Source organism: Lacerta agilis, chromosome 12, assembly GCF_009819535.1.
Source record: "Lacerta agilis isolate rLacAgi1 chromosome 12, rLacAgi1.pri, whole genome shotgun sequence".
Taxonomy (NCBI): Eukaryota; Metazoa; Chordata; class Lepidosauria; order Squamata; family Lacertidae; genus Lacerta; species Lacerta agilis.
The window spans coordinates 12,291,731-12,311,865 of NC_046323.1; the positions used below are offsets into that span (position 1 = coordinate 12,291,731).

A 20,135-nucleotide genomic window follows, 5' to 3' on the forward strand; every position below is an offset into this window, starting at 1 on the left:
CCTTTAGGAGGTTCTGTTGTCACCAGAAAAGAAAAAGGTTTGGAAATACTCACACTAAATCAAGAAATAAACTGACACGTGAAAGGGTAGAGAAGCTTGTTTCAATCCGAGCAAACCTTCAGTTTTTAGAAGTCCATAATAACTGTGATAATGACAGACACAACAGAGTAGATGCAGAAGCAGAGACTGAAACTGATACTGATCATTACAGCTCAGAAAATGATTCTGATTAAATTTCATGCCCATTCATTGAAACTTAGTCCCACTTCCTTCTTCAGTTCTTTTTATGAGAATGTTTTTTTAAATACTGTGTAGAAGAAATATGAATAATTGTTACTTCTGGATTTTTAAAAATTGTTTTGTGGAGTTTTTTTGTTCCACATAAGGTAGTAAACAGTTCAGGAGACTGTTGCTCCATTTGTTACAAATACAAATAAATATTATTTTAAAAGTAAATTCTGTTTGTAATAATTGTTTGGATACACTATATTTTTAATATGCTAGTTGTGAGGATTTTATGCCCATTAAAATTGTCCACAGTTATATTTTATGTTTCTAAAGTAACAGAATGACTTTCAATCTGAAAAAAGCGCTAATGTAGCATTTTTTTCAATTTTTCCGGGGAAAAACGGGGTTTTTCCGAGCTTCAAAATTTCTGAAAATTTTACATCTCTATGCAAATACCTTCTTCACTTTTTGATTTTAAACCCAGTCAAACTGTCCAACAGCACAGCCTAAATTCAATTCTCTGACAGCAAGTTGCAACTATTGCAGGTCAAACCATTCGTGGTCATTAGCATATCTTAAAAAATAGGAAACCTCTGCTGGAGATATGCTCAGTAACTCAGCCTTCTTATTCACTCTACAAGTTTGCATCTAGAATCCCCCTCTAGGTATGATATGCCCTATAACAAGGCATGTGGACTGTTTGAGGACTCCACCAACAGTCCTCTCCCCTGGCTGCTACTGAGGCTGCAAGGGCAAGATGCCCACAGATAGATAAAACAAGGGAAAGGGTAGACCAGTGGTAGGCAACCTAATGCCCGGGGGCCGGATGTGGCCCAATTGCCTTCTCAATTCGACCCGAGTAGAATGTGTGCTTTTATTTAAAATGCATCTCTGGGTTATTTGTGAGGCATAGGGATTCTTCATCCCCCCCCCCCAATATAGATAGATAGATAGATAGATAGATAGATAGATAGATAGATAGATAGATAGTCCGGCCCACCACATGGTTTGAGGGATGGTGGACCAGCCCACTGCTGAAAAAGATTGCTGACCCCTGGGGTAAACCATTATGAAAGTATGATTGTCACATCTTCTCCATCCTACCCAACAGAACCCCCCTAATGTGTTCACTCCAACACCCATAGCAACAGTTTTCCCTTCTCCCTGGAATACAAATGAACTGTTTCAGGAACTTGCTTTTACTCAACATGTTGTAGCAGTGCATCCTATAAGAAGGGAGAGTGTGCTACAGCGTACTATGCTGTTAACATTCAGGAGGGCCCAAACTCCCAAATAAAATGCATGCTTCCACCATAGACTTGCAAAGGCTATGTAAACCCACTGCCAGTCCCTTTTGAGGAAGTCAACATCAAACACCCTACTCTTGTCTATTGATAGTGCTGCCAAACACTTGTGACTCATCCTTCCAAGCGGATCAGTGTCAATGGACATGACAAGAGAACAAAGCTTAGACAGTAATGCAGTGCTATTCCTAACTTTGGATGAGCATTGCCTTCATGTTAGCATTGTCTCCCCAAACTGGCAAGCCCCTCAAATGTAGACAAATGAGGGACTATCAGGTCCATGCACTCAATATGAGAGCAAAGAGTTGGACATGTGAACAGGCAAAAAATTCAGACAAGAGCCTCCTTTCTCTCAGTCACTCATTTGACAAGCACCTAATTGTGTGAAGTATTTGTTGCAGCTGCTGCCCATTATTCACCACTATTTCTGTTTCTCTTGTCTCTCCACAGCTAACCAGGCATCTCTCGGGGAGAGGAGAGGCTACCTGCCATCTTCACTGCCAGTGCCCCAGTTCCATGCACACCACAAGGGTAGTCAACAGCAGTGGCTAAACATTTATCTGGCTAAGGCAGACAATCTCTGATTAGCTCTCCCACTGCTGTGTCTCAGTGCTTTTTCTTGGGAGCCCCTAGCCAGGTTCAAACTTGCAGGTTAAGCCTGCGCTATTCATAAGAACATGAGAAGAGTCATGCTGGATGAGGCCAAAGTCACATGTAGTCCAGCATCCTGTTCTCACTGTGGCTAACTGGATGCCTATGCGAAGCTCACAAGCAGGACTGAGTGCAACAGTGCTATCCCAACTTACAGTTTTACTCTCATACAGCTCCACAAAGAGACGGCTCAGTACTGGCCTCTTTAGCTGGAAGTCCAGGCCTCTACTACCCATAGGACTGGATGAAGGAAAAATTATGTGCTCCAAGCTAGTCCCTGGGAGAATAACGGTCACAGTCTTTGTCCCTCTTCCACCTGCAACTGCACCTATGTAATTAGGGTGTAGCTGTGTGCTGTGGACAAGCTATGTTCTAGCTTGCTCCCTGCCCTCCCCATCCAAAACAATTGTTACCAACAGCAGCCCTTACACCATCCTCAGCTCAAAGCTAGGGATTGCCTTGCAGAGGCCACATTTATATTGCACTGCTCTTTCCATCTCCTTTATCACTGAATTCAAGTGTTGTCTCCTGTGATCTAGCAGCTGTAATGTGCATTCTACACTGTCCTTGAGTTTCCCTTTCCAAAAGCTTGTTCTTTTCACACAGACACATGCATACATGTTGTATAGTACAGTGTTCTAAAACAGGGGTTCCTAAGCTGTGGTCTATGGACCACCAGGGGTCTGCGAGCTTCATTCAGGTGGCATGTCTACATTAAATATTCACATAGATTATGTGTATGTGTGTGTGTGTGTGTGTGTGTGTATTTTTATTGCTCCTTTTATTTCTTACACTGCATTTTATTGTACAGTATTACAATTTGGATTCTATGAAATGCAATGCCAGAAATAAAAGCAGCAATAACAATACAATTAAAAATCACACAGCACCTGGTCCAGCACATTACAACTCCTACAACAGGCAGAAAAATATTTAAGTGATCCACCAAGACAGCCAGCAATTTTCAAGTGGTTTGCGAGGTGGGGGAGGAGTCTAGGAACTGCTGTTCTAAACATTGTGTGAACTCCTTGATATTGCAGTGGGATTCAAGCTCCTCTTGTCACCTTTCGCGTCTCCTACCCACTGGACTACAGACGCTTTCTAGTCTCTTCCAAAGAGGGTACTTCGGCATTATTATACAGCACATTTGCCATCACCCTATATGGACTGATGCCTCCCATACATGAGTCGTGTGGTAGCTGGTACTTTAGCTTTCTTCTTCTAGTGAAATTTTTGTGTTTTCTGTTTTGCAGCTAGAGGAGCACATAACAGGATCGTGACTATGTTAGGCTGCCACAAGCGGTAGCAAAGCAGCCACTTGGAATAGCATGGTCCTGCATAATAAGTGGCACAATCATTTGTAATGATGGGCAGATGTTACTAGATACTTATTAAATAATTAACTTCCAAAATTTCAAGCAATGGATCTAAACCCCCTGTTGGACACACAAAGCAAATTGTGAACCTCTCTGCCTTCGACATGAAGTCTTCCAGTCCTCATAACCAGAGCCATCTGGAAGAGCACAAATTTGCAAACAAAAACTCCTATCTATACCATCATCATTTCCAAGGGAGTGCCCCAGAAGATAACTCCCATGAACAAAAATTGTAATATGGCACAATTTACAAAACCGTCTAATTAGTGGGCACTGTCATTCAATATATCACCAACTAAGATAGTTTTAACACATATTCCTACCGCCATTTCCCAATTCTGCAGGCTATGTTTGTGCCCTTGCTATCTTGATTATTAAAAATGTACATTATGGAATCCAATTTGCACCATCTGCCTGATGAATGGCTCTTGTTTATAAAAGCTCATGGCTTTTACAAGGTATCTGTTGGTCTTCAATACTTGCACTTTCAATGTACCATGTATAATCCTTGTTCAACAATGCAACAAACCTCCGGGGTAAGTCCGTATTATTTCGACTACATAAACGAAGGATAGAGTGACACTGACATATTCAACAGCGGTCAGTAACTCCTTAGCTGAGCAGAGATTCAAACTCAGGTCAATCAGGTTTGACTCCAGCATCTCATTTAGCTGGCCTAATTCACACATGATGGTAAGGCAAACTATAGCTTACTGGGATTGTGCAAAAAAGCTGGCTCCCTAGAGGCGCTTGCACCTCCTCAGTTCTAAGCAAAGGCTTGGGTGGGAGTGGACCTTGGTAATATGGTGCCCTGTGCAAGGCCAAAATTTGACTCCCATCCCCCCAGCCCTTGCAGTGGCTTCCCAAAGCTGGGTAAGGGAGGCACTGGACTTTGGGAAGGAGGAGGAAGGACTCTAGGACCCTGTCAGAGCCCTCACACCTCCTTCCCAAATGAAGCACTTACTAGGCTTTGGGGAGGAGGCAGGAAGGCACCCCCTGAGGCTCATGATGTCAACCATGCAAGTAGCTGTGCTCACCCTGCTCTTCAAAAGGAGAGCACAGGCAGTTAGATCAACATTTTAGCCAAGCCGAGACATTTATCATTTGATGCTGCCATGCTTTACCTAGTTGTAACCTGTAGTCCCATGTTGGGAGGCTTTACTGAATTAATAAAACTTTCAGAATCTCTAGCTGTGGTTTTGTTTTGGGTTCTGAGCCTGAGGGGGAAGAGTCAGGACAGGACATTTTATTCCTGATCTACCATGAGCAACTGGGGCTAGAGGGGATTTTAGATAGATAGACAGATTGATAGATAGACAGATAGACAGATAATGATATACACCTCAAGTTCATGTTACTTAAATCTAGCAACCATTTCACTAGATCAAAGTGAACTGTGTGTTCTATAAAGTTGAGAAAACCTACATGAAATCTGATAAAGCAAGCAGGAAAGTTTTCTAAATAAATTCTGTAAATAGTAATCTTACCTAACAATATTTCAATTCATTAGATGTGGCATTAAAAACCTCAGAATTTTTTTGACAAATGCAAGATTATTCCACATGGGAAAACATCTTCTCTACTTGTTTGCACTTGGGAGGGTGTTGATAATTTATTTTTATTAGCAAGAAACTCAACAGTCTAGTCATAAATCTGTCACTTTAACACTGATTATAAGTTGTTTACTTCCCTCTGCAAAATACTATTATACATATGACACCATTATGTGCAGAAAGCCATTTTACAGTCTATAAACTGGGTGTTTACAGATTGACGTTCCATGCTGAGAAGCTGCTGCGGCTGTTCTTGGACATTTGTTGAGAGGGTGATGGACAGCAATACATCCACAGCATTTCTATCAAGGAAAGTTTTATTCCTGCTTTTCACCATGAATTCCTTTTAAACAAGCTGTACCACTTTTGCTAACTGATAATAATAGACATAAACCACCATAGTGCAAAACATATACTTAATTTTAAGGAAAAGCCAACCTTAGTCCAGCCACAAACACCAGTACAAAATAAAGGAATTAAAAGGCTATGGCCCTACATAGCCCATACATTAAGTGAGGACCTTCTTATCTATCATGATTTCTCTGCTCAACTGTGAATGCCTCTTAAGCATACTATATGCATATCATGAGGTGTGAGGGAATAGGCATAAAAGTAGAACCTCAGTCCCTCCTGAGGTTCACCAAAGCTTGAGTTCGAGCATTTTCCTGTGAAAAAGGAAGATCTAATATGGGAAAGAAGGGTTCGTTTTAGATATATTGTTAATGTTTTGCTTGTTATTCCCTCTAAGCTACTGAAGCTGATAAATCCATGTACAAAAGAAATTCAATTTTACTTTATATATTTCCCCCCCATTAAGTTTTTCAAGTTGGAAGTTTTCCTGTGAGTACAGGGAAATGATCTTGAAAAATAAAGTGCTTAATCCACAGATAGAGGAAAGAATGGACACTGAACTATTTGAACAAGCATGAGTAATAAAGATAAAAAAGTCTTCCTGCTAACGCCTCTCTCTTAAGCCCATTTGTACTTTTCTCCGAGGAAAATTATAAATACTTTGATTACCTTTTTAAAGCTCTTTCCTCCCCTTAAACCGAAACTTAAATATTTATAGTTTAATTAAAATAAAGAAATTCCTGCAGACTTGGAAAATAATTATTAGGAGCATTTCTGAACACAGAATGTGTAAAGCAATTCTTGGAAGGCACTCTCGATGTTACATCACTGCCATCTACAGTTCAGAGCTGTTTTATCCATGAGCCACTGCAATGATGACAGGGTTTTAAATTTATAGATATTCCTTTAGTTTTAAGAAGCTGGTAATTTGAGGGACTGCCCTAAGGTCACATGCTCCAGACACTTCCAAAGGAATATAAGTTGCTGCACATGCTTGTCTCAGAAGCTCCAAAGAATAAAGTAGTTTCAAGCCATTCCTCATGCCTCTCGTTTGCCTGTGGACCAAGAATCATTGCATGGTGTCAGAAGTGCAGAGCGAGGAATCAGCTGAATTAACTGGAAGCAGCTTTCTGGATGTACAGTTACGTAGAGAAGATAGTCAGAATCTGTGGAGCCAGTGAAAGCAATAAGGCCTCCTGCTGAATTCTGATAAACATGGGTATGTTGAATCCACCATAGGAAGAGAAACCTGGTAAGATCAAATTATCTATTTATTTTATTTTATTTTATTTTTACATGATGTGGGAGAGGTCATTTATAATAACTGGGGTTGCTGAAGGTGAGAAAACTAAAATGTGGCATTTGTTCCTTATTGTACCCAAGAATGTGACATCCATCCTAGGCCTAGCAGCCTGTGAAATATTACTGTGTATGAGTAGCCTACTGGCCACTTACCAAGGAATACCAGGATTTGTTTGTAGGGCTAGCCTGTCTGACAGATAATACTAGCTTTATGCTCCATGAATTTCTTGGAATCTCTCTCCTGTTTTCTGGCTTAAATGCTGGAAGGTCACAGGCTGTGTCATCAAAGTAATGTTTTGTTTTAGGAGAAAGATTCACAAAGTAAAGAGAACTCTCTGCCGGCTTCTCCAGGATCAGTCATGTTAACTGAACTTCCATGCCTCGTGGTGCCCATCTCTGCCACTTTGGATTCAGGGATCTGAAACTGACTCCATTTTGATCAGCTGAGGACAATGGAAGTCATTAGAATGGCACTCACTTGGTTAATACCTGTAGAAGCCATCAGAATGGCTCTCACCTATTTCTTTAGGTCCTGCTTAGGTCCTCTGAGCAACTCTGATGGGAAGCCATGTTAGTTAATTTGCCCATAGCTGATTATTTACTACAGTTTAACAACAACAGCCATACCAAGATGATGAAGAGAATCCAGAAGCAGAAACAAAAACAAACAAAGAATCATTTGACAAAGCAGCCTGTGATGTTCCAGAATTTAAGTCATGGGACAGGGTATGCATGAGGAATTGTTCTAATACAGTGGTACCTTGGTTCCTGAACGGCTTAGCCGTTGAACAAATTGGATCCCGAACGCTGCAAACCCAGAAGTGAGTGTTCCGGTTTGCGAACGTTTTTTGGAAGCCGAAAGTCTGACGTGGCTTCCATGGCTTCTGATTGAGTGCTGGAAGCTCCTGCAGCCAATCCGAATGTGCGTCTTGGTTTTCGAACAGTTTTGGGAGTCAGACTCCCGGAACGGATTAAGTTCGAGAACCAAGGCACCACTGTACTTGAGACCAGAATGGGACAGTTGTAGAACAGCCATATCCAGGGTCTTATGGAATATAGACAGCCAGGCAGTGCTGGATTAAACCCTGTGGAGGCCCCTAGGCAGTCGAAATCTCGCTCTCCCCCCGCCCTTGTGCATACGCTATATTGGAATAACATTGAACTAAGAAAACTTGATTGTAATTTTCTTTCAAGATCAAATCAGTATTATTTTGATCCGTTGTCACAGGACCCCTAAAAGGCATGAGGCCCACAAGCCGGTATCTCCTCTGCCAATTTGGTAATCCGGCACTGCAGCCAGGGTCAATTTATTGTCCCATAACCATTGTAACATATAGGCCATTCCAGGATATTCCTCAGATGTATCTGAAAGTACTGATTCCAGCTATCAAGAAGAATTTGACAGCAGGGCCCATAGCGACCCATGATGAACACTGAAGCATTCTACTAGGAAGATAAAAATTCTAGAACTTGTAAATAAGTATGAATTAGCAAAGTGTAATTAACAGGCAAAGATAACTCATTTTCTGTGGATAATGCATTTTAATCAGTAATTTCAATCCATATGTTTCAAAATTGTCATTGATTTACTTATTGTTATTGTCTAATAATTAAGGGGAAGTTGTGATAATAGAGCCTACAAATGAGAGAAGTCTTTTAGTATGAAGAAGTTGGTAATTTGGTGACTTGTCCTAAGGTCACATGATCCAGGCTGTTCCAAAGGCCTAGAAGTTGCTGCACAAGTTTGTCGTCGATTTGTGTTAGAGACTCTGATAAAGTTGTTTTCAAGCCATTCCTTATTCCTCTAGCTTGTCTGTGGACCCAGAATCATTACCGCCACTGTGAGCTTGCCTCGCTTTTCAAGCTTAAATGTCACACATGCCAGTCACTGCTAATTTCAATGGAAAACAAAGTTTTCTCTGGGGGTTTCGGGGTCAAGGGCTAAACAATGTGTTTACAAGGTATTTTGGAAGACTGTATTTCATGCAATATAGCTTTGTAGAGATCAGGAATGGCTTGTAGACTGGGAAGGTGCTGCATAGACGCAGGAACCTTTCTCTGTGCAAATGATACCCTCTGTAGTTAATGAAATGTCTGTACTGGAGATAACAATGGTTAGAGTCAACTATGATTAGGTCCACAACATTATTTGAAACGAGTTTGCAAACCATAGTTTTGTGCAAACCTGATAAGTTGTAACCATAGCTGGCCTCCAACATAGATCTACTACACGAGATTTGGGGTGCAGTCCTTCAATGGCTGCGCTCGTTCCTCTCTGGTAGGGGACAGAGGGTGGTGCTGGGGGGGAGCCCGGTGGAGTACAGGATCTGGTTTAAGGTGCTGGTTTTAACCTTTAAAGCCCTATAGGATTCGTACCTACCAGACTGCCTCTCCTGGTATGACCCACAGGCCTGCAAGATGGAGTTGTTCCACCAGGCCTTTGGTCAGGGTTCAGTCTGACTCATTTTCTCTTTGTATAAGAACAAGCACGAAGGAGGTTTCCCAGCCCGCTCAAAGGTCCTTATAATATCAGTGGAAACAGTTGGTCCTGGCGAGTATTAACCGCTTTTAATTTTAACCTGAGGATTGGCATTTGTCCAGTTTCAATTTTAATTTTTTGAATTAATTTTGGGGTGCATTTTAATTGCTTGTTTTTGTGCATATTGTATTATTTATATGATGTTAGCCACTCTGAGCCCAGCTCTGACTGGGGAGGGTGGGGTACAAATAAATTATTGTTGTTGTTGTTGTTGTTACTGTTACATTATGGCTACTGGACCCATGGAAGGGAAGAGAGAATGGGACAATGCACACTTAACTCCAAATCATCTGTTTACTAAAATCAAGAAACAGCTTGGAACACTTAATACTGCAACCTTGTTCAGACAATCTGTTTGTGCTGACTGAATGTGCATGCATGGGAGGTGGGTTCACCCTGAACCCAGCATGCATTCATTTCAGCTTCTTAACAAAGCCTATGTGTGTACAAATTGCATGTGCAAAGACTCTGTATTTGATATTGGGAAGCCTGCAACTATAAGGATCCAGAATCATCTAGAGTGTAAGTGATGCAGTTTCTATGAGGACAAGTTCTGATCAGAAGTGATTATGGACGTAGTATTATGAGTGAAGGGAGGGGGCTTGTTAAGGAATGAGTTAATTCTCAATAAGTGATAATTCTCCAAAAGGGTGTTTTTTTCCAGGCTGCAGCTGCAGAGTACTTGTGACTGTCTCATTGATTGATTATTTATGTTGCTGTGCAGACTGGCAAGAAGTGCTGGCCTATATCAGACGCTCCAATTACAGCTTTCTGTGGTGGAGAAGTGTGGATAATTGTGGAGAAGGATTGTTGGAGACAGAACTGGAAAGACTTGTGAAGAACAAACAATAGGCTAAAGTTGCAGGACTTTCGAAACTTTGGACTTGCTGAGAACTTCAAGCAAGGACTTTGAAAGCCCTCTCTGGGCTCAGAGAGAGAAGCTTTCTCGAAGCAACTTTCAGATGAGGAGCAATGACATTATTTGTCACAGCAACAGGTTAACTGAAAAATTCTCCTTGCTCTGGGAAATGAATGAGTTTGTGACATCAGCAAAAGGAAATCAGACACTGAGATGAGCATACTATTTTGATTGTCAGCCTATCTGTGCAAAGAGACTTAGCTCATTTGGATGCCTATCCAAATTTCTAGGAAAACAAAATCCAACAAATTAATCAGAAGTAAGCAAGTACAGTAGTCAGGATGTGGGGCGGGTGTGGGTGTGTCAACATTTCTTCTAAGGGCAGTTTTTCAGAGCACTCAAGCGTTGTTTTCTTGGGGGGGGGGGGGTAAATCCACATGGTACACTATGAAATGCATTTTCCTTATGTAGCTTTGCTTCTCCAAAGGATCACAGACAGAGCAAGAACTTTTGGGTGCTAATCATAGTACAAAGATGAGGTTCTAAATCTGGGGCAGGGAACCTCCAGCCCAGGGGCCAGATTCAATCCTCTAGGCCTTCCGACTGGCCCTTCAGACTCTCCCCAGTTTACACCCCCTCCTCAGCCACAGGCCTTTGCAACTTCTTTGAGTCTTTTTGCCTAGCTGGAATGCCTAGCTTAATTAGATGGATGATAGAGAGGAGGGTCAGTATAGAAAATAGCCTATTGCACAAAAATATGTACTTCCATTGCTCCGCCTACTTTTGCCTCTGTCCCCACCCACAACTGGCATGTCACCTCTAGAGATTTGCCCAAAAGAGAATGCAGCCTCTGCTCACCATCCATTTTTTAAATTATCTGATAACCTTATGCCTTCACTTGAGAGATATTTTTTTTTAACAGACAGTGTGTGATTCCTTGCTTTTCCAGCTGATTTACAGTGTTAGAAGACCAATGAAGCAACCCTATCATTTGGGTCCCCTGAAATTTCTCATGGGCTTAATCCAGAGTCCACATGGTCAGACTTTGCTCCCTTGATAACTGATGAGCATTCTCCAACCCCACCCCTTCCCCCCACCCCGTGTCTTTCACTTGACATAAGAATGAACGTTTAATTCACACACATGCAAGGTGGTAAGGTCTGTACAGAGTGGTTTTCTCACCTCACTCGGAGAGGCCTTGATGTGAAGGTGCACTCCACATTTTCTCTGATAATGTAACTGGAGTTCACAAAGAGACACGTTCTCTCTGCCTTTATCAGGTAACAGGGAGGTGGCTAATTCACTTTGTCACCTCAGAAACAAAATCTATGAATCCTGTAGGGGTCATGTTTATTATCCTTGGGCATAATGGATGTCAGCTATGGTAAATTAAACTCCCCCCCCAAAAAAAGAGCCTATTCCAGAAAGACAATGACACTGTATAAAGAAATTCATACGTGCTGAAACTAAAGAAATTCCTATCTAAAAGGTTATAGCAAGAGCATATTTGTTCAAACAAATAAACACCCTATGACCTGAACAGAGCTTTCTCTCCCTCTAGTCTTCCGCCTCCTCTCTCTCTCTCTCTCCGTCTCTTTCTACATAATATATAATTTTATTTTCAGAACTCAATGCCGTCGAAGAAAAGGCAAGCAGCATGATTAGATGAACAAATGCAGCGCAACCAGTGGGGAGCCATTTGTTATTGTATTAATCGATTCAGCTTCAGCGGAATGTTCTCTTTGGAATACCTTCAGAGAAACAAACAGGCCTGCAAACGCAGGGATTTAACTACACAGCAATCCGCTGATTGTCTCTTAGATATTCATAAGTTACAGAGTTCCTTCCACCTTTAGATTTCATTTCAGTTGTAATAAGAAGGCATAAATAATTGAGAGACATGCCATAAATTATTCAGCTAAGTGCGCCGTTTCCAAGGAATCCTAGCATGAGTCGGGATTAATGGGATAATGCAAGTCAGGGGCAGAAGTGGTGGTGACACCCCACCATTACCACATGCAGGAACGGTGCTGGGTGCTTGGCGCTTCTCAGCATGCGACTTCCACCGAGGGGACATATTAACACCTCTTGCATATTTATGGCGTCCAAGTCCCAACTGCCCGCTGTGTACTTCTGCTGCTTGGTCGTGCATGCCTTTAGAACAGCCTCCTTTTTATGAAACGGATGGGGACTTTCGTTACCCCAAGAAGACTACAACATCTTCCAGTGGCCACACTTCAATAGGACTTGGGTACTTAAGCATTAGAAGTTTTTTTTTTTAAAAAAGAAAAGGATATATATATTAATTGGGGAAGTGGCCTTTAAAAGGGAGTTGAAGGAAAGGAAACTCCCAGGAGTTACAAGCAATTGTGATGAGAGACATTTGTATGGAAAGCCAGTATTTGGTTTAAAAAGGTAACAATGGCCCGTCAGCACATTTAAGAGAGAGAGGGTTTTTCTTTGCTTGCTCTCCGCAAAGTGGTAACATAACCATAGGGAGAGGAGAGAGTCCCAGCAAGACATTTGAAAAACCTATACTGGCATTTAATGTGAGTTAAAGGGTAATTAATCATTCGTTTTTCCTAACAAGTGGTCTACTCTGGAGGAACAGAATTGACTGCTAACTTCCTTTCCCTCTCCTCGCAGTCCCCTCTGGTTTTTTTCTTTCCCAATACTGTTATGTTGACTTAGTTGAGTATGTTTGTGACATGCAATTAGAATATGGGGGGCACTGAAAAATAATTAGAAAGGGAGGATGCAAACTACTGGATCATAACATATAACAAGCAGCACTATTTTTTGTCTTGTAATGGTGCTATATTGCCTTGATCCTCTCTAATGAATAAGTTGTTTTCATTCCTACCCAGGAGCTATAAGACTTAAAGAATACAGTATGATACAAGGTTTTCTCTTGTGAACAGTACACAAACTTCCTGCATTACTGTATCTAATTTGTGTGGTGATGGTGACTGAGTGACTTCAAAAGATGTTTTTCAGTTGCAATGAAACCCTACAAATAAGAGGGGGTAGCAAAAAAAACCTATGAATGTAGCAAAGACAAAAGACATAGTTACACTGCAAACATACTGTACAACAGTTTTGCAAGTTTAACGGTTATGTTTCCACCACAAAAAATGTGGGAATTGTAGTTTGCAGAGGGAGCTGTTTGGTATCCCAATGCCCCTCAGAGAATCACAGTTTGATAGGGAGATTGTGTTTTGTTCTAGGTGCAGATATGTCCTGACTTCTTACTTACATCCCGTCTCCTCCAAGAAGCTCAGGGTGGCATGTATTGATCTCCTCCACATTTTAGCCTCACACCAACAGGGTGAGGTACTTTAGGCTGAAAGGAAGTGACTGGCCTAAGACTACTCAGAAAACATCCTTGTTGAGCAGGAATATGAGCTGGGTCTTCCCAATCCTTCTGTTTGCTTTTGGCAGTGACATGGAAAGCACTACCTGGCAAGAGCTGCTCCCCTAGGTTCCTGTATTCTCTCCCTGTGTGTGGTTTAATGTTTATGGCTGCACCCACCAAGCATTCTGCATCTGGCATAGAATTCAGGTCCTCAGCATATCTGCTTTAAATGTTTATCAACAAAAAAGTAAGTTGCTAGATCTTCTAGTTTGAAAACACAGCAGTCTGGGGAAACAAAAGGTTTGAGAGCAGGGCTTTAAGTAGGCAGGTTTGTAAAGCATCATTGCTCTTCCAGTAGTTCTTAATTTATCCTGCCTGGCTGGGAAAAGCCAAATAAATTATGCAAAACAGCAAAATGCATACCTATTTGCATAATTTTCTGTAGCACTACATGTTACCACCCAAAAACAGTTCTAGACATCTTGTTAATTTTATCAGATTTCTTACCACAGAACAAAACCCACCAAATTCACAATTCTGCCTCAAAACATTGTTTTATATATAGTTCTTATAGGGAGATAATGTATTGGAGAGTCTAATTGTTTATAGATGTGTATTGAGTGAAGTTGTACAAATTCAGCATTCATAGAGAACAGAACTTTCTGTTGATCTAGGAACTGAGTGACATGTTAGCACAGGGACAACAACATGAGCCAAAATTAAAATGAAATGTAAGAAAAGCATGGGCCTGGAGCCATACACAGTGTTTGCAAAGTGCCAATGTGATTCGCTCCACAAATCTCAAAAATAACGCTCCAGAGAGGCTAGAAATCAATATTTAACTAACATTTTAAAAACAGGTTTTGAGTGTTAGGTACTGCATGAACAGCCTATAATGGTTGGACAGCAAACTTCAGGTCTTCCTAATGAACTTCAGGCAAGGACTCCTGGCCAATGGCCCAGAATTATTAAATGGGAAGAAGAAACCATCACGTGAATGTACTGCATGAACTGCATCCCACTGAGCTGCTCAGTGCCCCCTTCCCACCCCATATTCATTGGCTGTTTCTGTGGAAGTCTATACAGGGTCAGAACACAGGACAGTGCAGCGGTTAGTGTGTCGGACTAGGACCTGAGAGTCCAGGGTTTAAATCCCCACTCGGCCATGAAGCTCACTGGGTCAGTCACTGCCTGAGCCAATTGTGGGGATTAAAGATGGGCGGGGCCATGTACACCACCTTGAGCTCCCTGAAGGAAAAGGTGGGATAGAAACGCAGTGAGTAAGTCTTTTAGTGGTTCTCTCTGATTTGACCATCAGCCAGTGTGTGCTGCCCAGTAGCAAAAGTGGATGCTAGCTCAGCAACAGGAGGCAATGTAGCAGGGCAAACACAGAAAGGGGACAAAAAAGCAGTATCACCAGCAGAGCAGTCAACAAAAAAGAATAGAGACTGCATAGCCAAACAGCTATCCAACTTCTTATCCTCCAATTACCAGTAATTCTCAAACTGGTCTGTGGCAGATAGCTATAGTTATCTTGGAAAGAGCATTAAATCTGTGCAGCTCTAATAAATTATCTCTAAAGCATTGGGAAACCACAAACAGACCTCAAGTTCATTTGGGATTGTGCAAATTCCAGCTTTATTTTGAGATCTGCTCCATGATGCTAAATGTAACCATTTAGGGAAGCTGAATAAACTTCATTATGACAAGGGGGAAATGTCTGTGGCACTCGCCAAGATGTACAGACAGACATATTAACCCATGTATGCCTTTTGTATATATGAGCTTATTCTGCTGGTAAAATTCGAGTTCTCAACAGATTCAACTTTGCTGTCTACTCAGAAGTAAGCTCCATTGGTTTCAACAGTGCTTACTCCTGGATAAAACAAAATAAAATAAAATAATTTTATTTTATTTTATTTTATTTTTACTATGGCAGACCAACACAGCTACCTACCTGTAACTACTCCTGGATAAGTGGGTGTAGGACTACAGCCTAAGGTACTTCATAAATTTAAACTAGTTGCTGGTGGGGTGCACATGTTGTAATAACTAAACAATATGAATTCAAATAAATAAAGTTGGGGCAATGAGGCACCTACCCTAGAAGCAACCTGGATATGACAAAATAGGTATCAAAAAGTCACAGCTATTGTAGTAACAGTAAATTATGTTCTTTTCGAAACTGAGTAACAAAGCATTTGTTCAAGACATTAGATGAAAAGGCAGTTCTCGGCTTGCTCTGAGGTTTAATAAGAACAGTAGGAAAGGCAGCATAACACCCTGGAAGCTCGTTATTGACCTCTGCACTTGCATCACAACAGAGGAAGGCATTTGTAGCAGAAATACTGTTGGAAACAGAACTGTGCAAAAAATATTCTGAGCCAGAATAGTTTCGCTCAGTGGTAAGAATTTGACATTTCAGCAGCAGAATGCTTAAAGATCCACAACTCTTAGCTCATCCCTCAAAACTAATTTTGGTAGACAAAAGTTCTTTCCTTTTAAAATAGATAATTAAAAATCGGTGCAGAAATATTCAAATGCATGTCACATCCATGCAGAAAATTATCGCGATACCTTCTGCTGTATTAATAAATAAACTTCTCTTTTCCAAAACGTGCAGCTGAGGTTAACTTTCAGTTTTGGTGAAAGAAACTGTAAATCCTCAGGGAGAAGTGAGTGCTTTATAGCGGCATGAGTTATACACTGGCTCCCCCAACTGGTACATCACTAAATTGCAAAGTTCTGTATGTGAAAAAGTAACCAAAAGCACTTTGCTCAAAGACATGAAGAATTATTGTCATAGATTAAGGGATTTAAATCTACATGAAAAGAAGAGTAATGGGGGCATACTCAGCTTCACCTTTCCTGATAATATATTATCTCTGAAAGTAATGAATTCATCTGACTCTAATTGTGCAGCAAACAGCTGCTACTGCCGGTAAAATGCACCAAAAGAAAAGAAAAAGCTTTACTAGGTCAGACCAACAGGATGCTGGATTAAATGTACTGCACTAGGAGTATCTAGTCCAGCATCCTGTTTCTCAAATGGCCAATCAAATGTACCTTGGGTCCCACAAGGAGCACATGAGGACAAAACTGGCCATTATTTCTACATGCTGCCCCTGATACTGACTGTAGGACCAACACTGATAACTTCTCTTCCATGAATATGGCTAATCCCATTTTAAAACCATCTAAAATGATGACCATCACTAAAAGTTGCAGTAGTGAAATTCCATAGCTTAACTCCATGCTGTATGAAGAACTTCATTTTGTTGAATTCCTGCATATCTTGCCATTCTGTTTCATTGGTTAACCCCGAGTTTTAAGTACCTGTATTTAGTATTATGAGAAGAGGAAAAAAACCTTCTCTCTATCCCCCTTTTCCATACCATGCATGATTTTATACAACACTATCATGCCCTGCCCCCTTTCTCATTTTGTCTAAACTAAAAAGCCACAACTCTCTGGTCTTTCTTTATAGCACCTTCTTCGATGCTACCTTTTTGAGATGTGCCAACCAGAAAGATGCACAGTATTCCAAGTGTGGTCACGCCACAGTTTCATATGAACCCATTTTAATATTGACAGCCTTCTTTTCAATCTCCTTTCCTAATGATCCATACATTAAAACTTGCTCTATTTACAGCTGTTGCACACAGTGTCATTTTCACCAAACTATCCACCACCCTTTTAAAGTCAGTCACCTCCAGCTCAGAAGCCATTGCTTGTAACAAGCTAAAGTCTCAGGAGTTTTCTCCTTTCCCTCACAGGCTGCAGTAGCTGTTGTCTGTCAATTAGAGAACTGCTTTACAATAGCAGCTAGGAGTTGACTAGCAAATACACAAACCTGAATTTGCAAAATACATATGAGTTAGCTTTGGAACAATCAGCTTGGTTCAGTTCTGAAAACTACAAAAAAGAAGTAACGACAAAGAACTGAGAAAATTAGGAGAAAGTATGGGAAGAAACTAAAACAAACTGAAGGGCCTATGCTTTAAATCAATTTTAGATCTCCATCCACTTAACATTAGGGAAAACAGGCTGAACACTTCATGCAGACAAACATTAATCCATTGTGTTTCATCATTTATCTTTGAAGACAATACTTAAAGATGTAAACAAATCAGATATATGTAAGAGGATTAAAAAAAAACACTACACGTTATTTCACCGTGTGTAACACTTACAATTGTTGTTCTTCTTCTTTTGCTTTTTTGTCAGAAACCAAGTAGACAGTTCCAAAGCTTCCACGCCCAAGTTTCTGTTGAATAGTGTATCTTCCTGCAATCAAGGTCTTTGAGCAAGTAGAAATGGGCATAAGAGGAGTACCATGCTTAGCAACTTCTTGGAATCTCAACATTGCTCCATACAGCAGAACTCGGCCAGTATTTACAAGTCTGCAGAATTAAAGGGTCCTCAGTCACTGACGCAATATTCAAAAGTGGCACCTGCAAAGTGGGGAAAACCTAATATGTAGATTATAATTCGTTTAAGTACTTTTGTGCCAATGTATGAGGAGAGTTTCTTTAAGCTGGTACTGTATCAATGGTACCTCAGAAATTCATTTCTACATCAGAATATTTCAGAGACTTAGACTAGCTCCTCTCCATTATATTATCTCAGCAGTAGTCCTAAGAGGGACAATTCTCTCTTAGGTGCTATGCCTCACAATCTTCACTGCTGCCACAAAAGCAAAACATATCAGTGATGGGTTAGGACATAATGAAATGGCAGTGATGCCAGCTGGGATGCCTATGAGTTCCACAAGCATCATGTCCTGCCTACAGGTTGATATTTCTGCACTGCAGGGGGTTGGACTAGATGACCCTTGGGGTCTCTTCCAACTGTACGATTCTATGATTCTACATCGCCCCAAAAGCAATTCTCTCAGTGGGTACAGAGAATCACAGGTCCCTCCTGAAATCAGAGCAGAGTATTTAATCACATAGTAGATGCAAGCAAGTGTTGTGAGTGTTCCAAATCTCAGCAGTGATACAGCTAGCTCACTTTCACCTGCATTAATTGTGATCTAATCCTTTAAACTTGGACAACAAAGGGAAGATGGGAAAAGTGATGGTCCCTGCGATTATTAAACAATGCATGGTAATATTTTTTTTAAAAAAGGAATAACTGCATTTTGCATTTCAAATTTCTTCTTGCAGTTGGCCGGATAGTATTTTGCAGCTCTTACAGCATTGCCAATCCACTCTACTGAAATTATTCGTCAACGTTTGTAGCAAGTATGAAATCCAGTATACCAAGCGGTCTTGTGTCTAGCCCAGTGTTTTTCAACCACTGTTCCGTGGCACACTAGTGTGCCGTGAGATGTTGCCTGGTGTGCCGTGGGAAAAATTGAAAAATATATAGTCAATATAGGCACAGAGTTAGATTTTTTAACATTTTCTAATGGTGGTGTGCCTCGTGATTTTTTTCATGAAACAAGTGTGCCTTTGCCCAAAAAAGGTTGAAAAACACTGGATTAGAATATTAGAGTGGGAAGGTGTCCTGAGGGTCATCTAGTCCAACCCTCTACAATGCAGGACTTGCTCAACGTGGGGAGTAAACCCCCAACCCTGAGATTAAGTGTCTCATGCTCTCTCGACTGAGCTATCCCAGGTGCCTATGCATGCTAATGGCTGGAGCAAGTTGGAATCTTCCGGCATGAAGTTGACATGGCTGCAATATCAACCAATGTTTATTACGGCAAATACCCAGAATATTTAAACCAGGATTTCTGCATAATTCTCTACATAATAAAAATGATTGATCTGGAGTTTAACAATCAATATGCTAATTAAGTGTACTTAAAATACGCATCCAAAGGAATAAAATACAATAAAAGTTTAAAGGAGTAAGAGATTTAGCTAAGAACTGTAGCAGTTTATGACAATTTACATGGCTGCAATAAAGTGCACAGACACACATCGATCAGCCTGTACCTATGTGACTATAAAACTAATGTAGTGTTTGTATAGAATCATCCAAGCACTTCACATACCTTATAGCAGGCTAAGTGTGATCCTAAAGCAGTGTTTTTCAACCTTTTTTGGGCAAAGGCACACTTGTTTCATGAAAAAAATCACGAGGCACACCACTATTAGAAAATGTTAAAAAATTTAACTGTGCCTATATTGACTATATATAAAGTAATTCTCTTGAATAGGAATCAAATAAACAAATTTTTCCCACGGCACACCAGGCAACATCTCGCGGCACACTAGTGTGCCGCGGAACAGTGATTGAAAAACACTGTTCTAATCATTCAAAAGCCACCTAGATACAGATTGTAACTGGTAACATACAGTAAGAAGCCATAATAACCAGGCCCACAGTTGTTATCAGCAGGGCTTTTTTTCAGCTGGAACTCAGTGTCGGTCCTTCTCAGCTGAATGCCATTGCTATTATTAAGAGAACAGGGAAGGCGTTCATGTAGGGCTGCTATATGCCCTGATTTTCCAGGACATGTCCTGGAATTCACCTCCGAAAACGGCAGCCTGGATTATTTTGCAGAAATTGGACAACTATCCTGGAAAACTGGCAACGGGAGTTAGATCATGCACACACACAAAAAAACCCTCAAAAATTATTGTAGCTTTTACTAAAAAAAACTT

General features: G+C 40.8%; 1 protein-coding gene across 1 annotated transcript in view; it reads right to left on the minus strand.

Annotated features, from left to right (window-relative positions):
• Window positions 1-17,948, minus strand: part of NEK11 (NIMA related kinase 11) — an 81,364-nt gene extending 63,416 nt beyond the window's left edge. The window contains exon 1 of the mRNA XM_033165450.1: window positions 17,712-17,948. Coding sequence (XP_033021341.1) covers window positions 17,712-17,884 — 173 coding nt within the window. The 5' untranslated portion in view covers window positions 17,885-17,948. The remainder of the gene's footprint in view (window positions 1-17,711) is intronic.
• Between the last annotated feature and the right edge of the window lie 2,187 nt (window positions 17,949-20,135).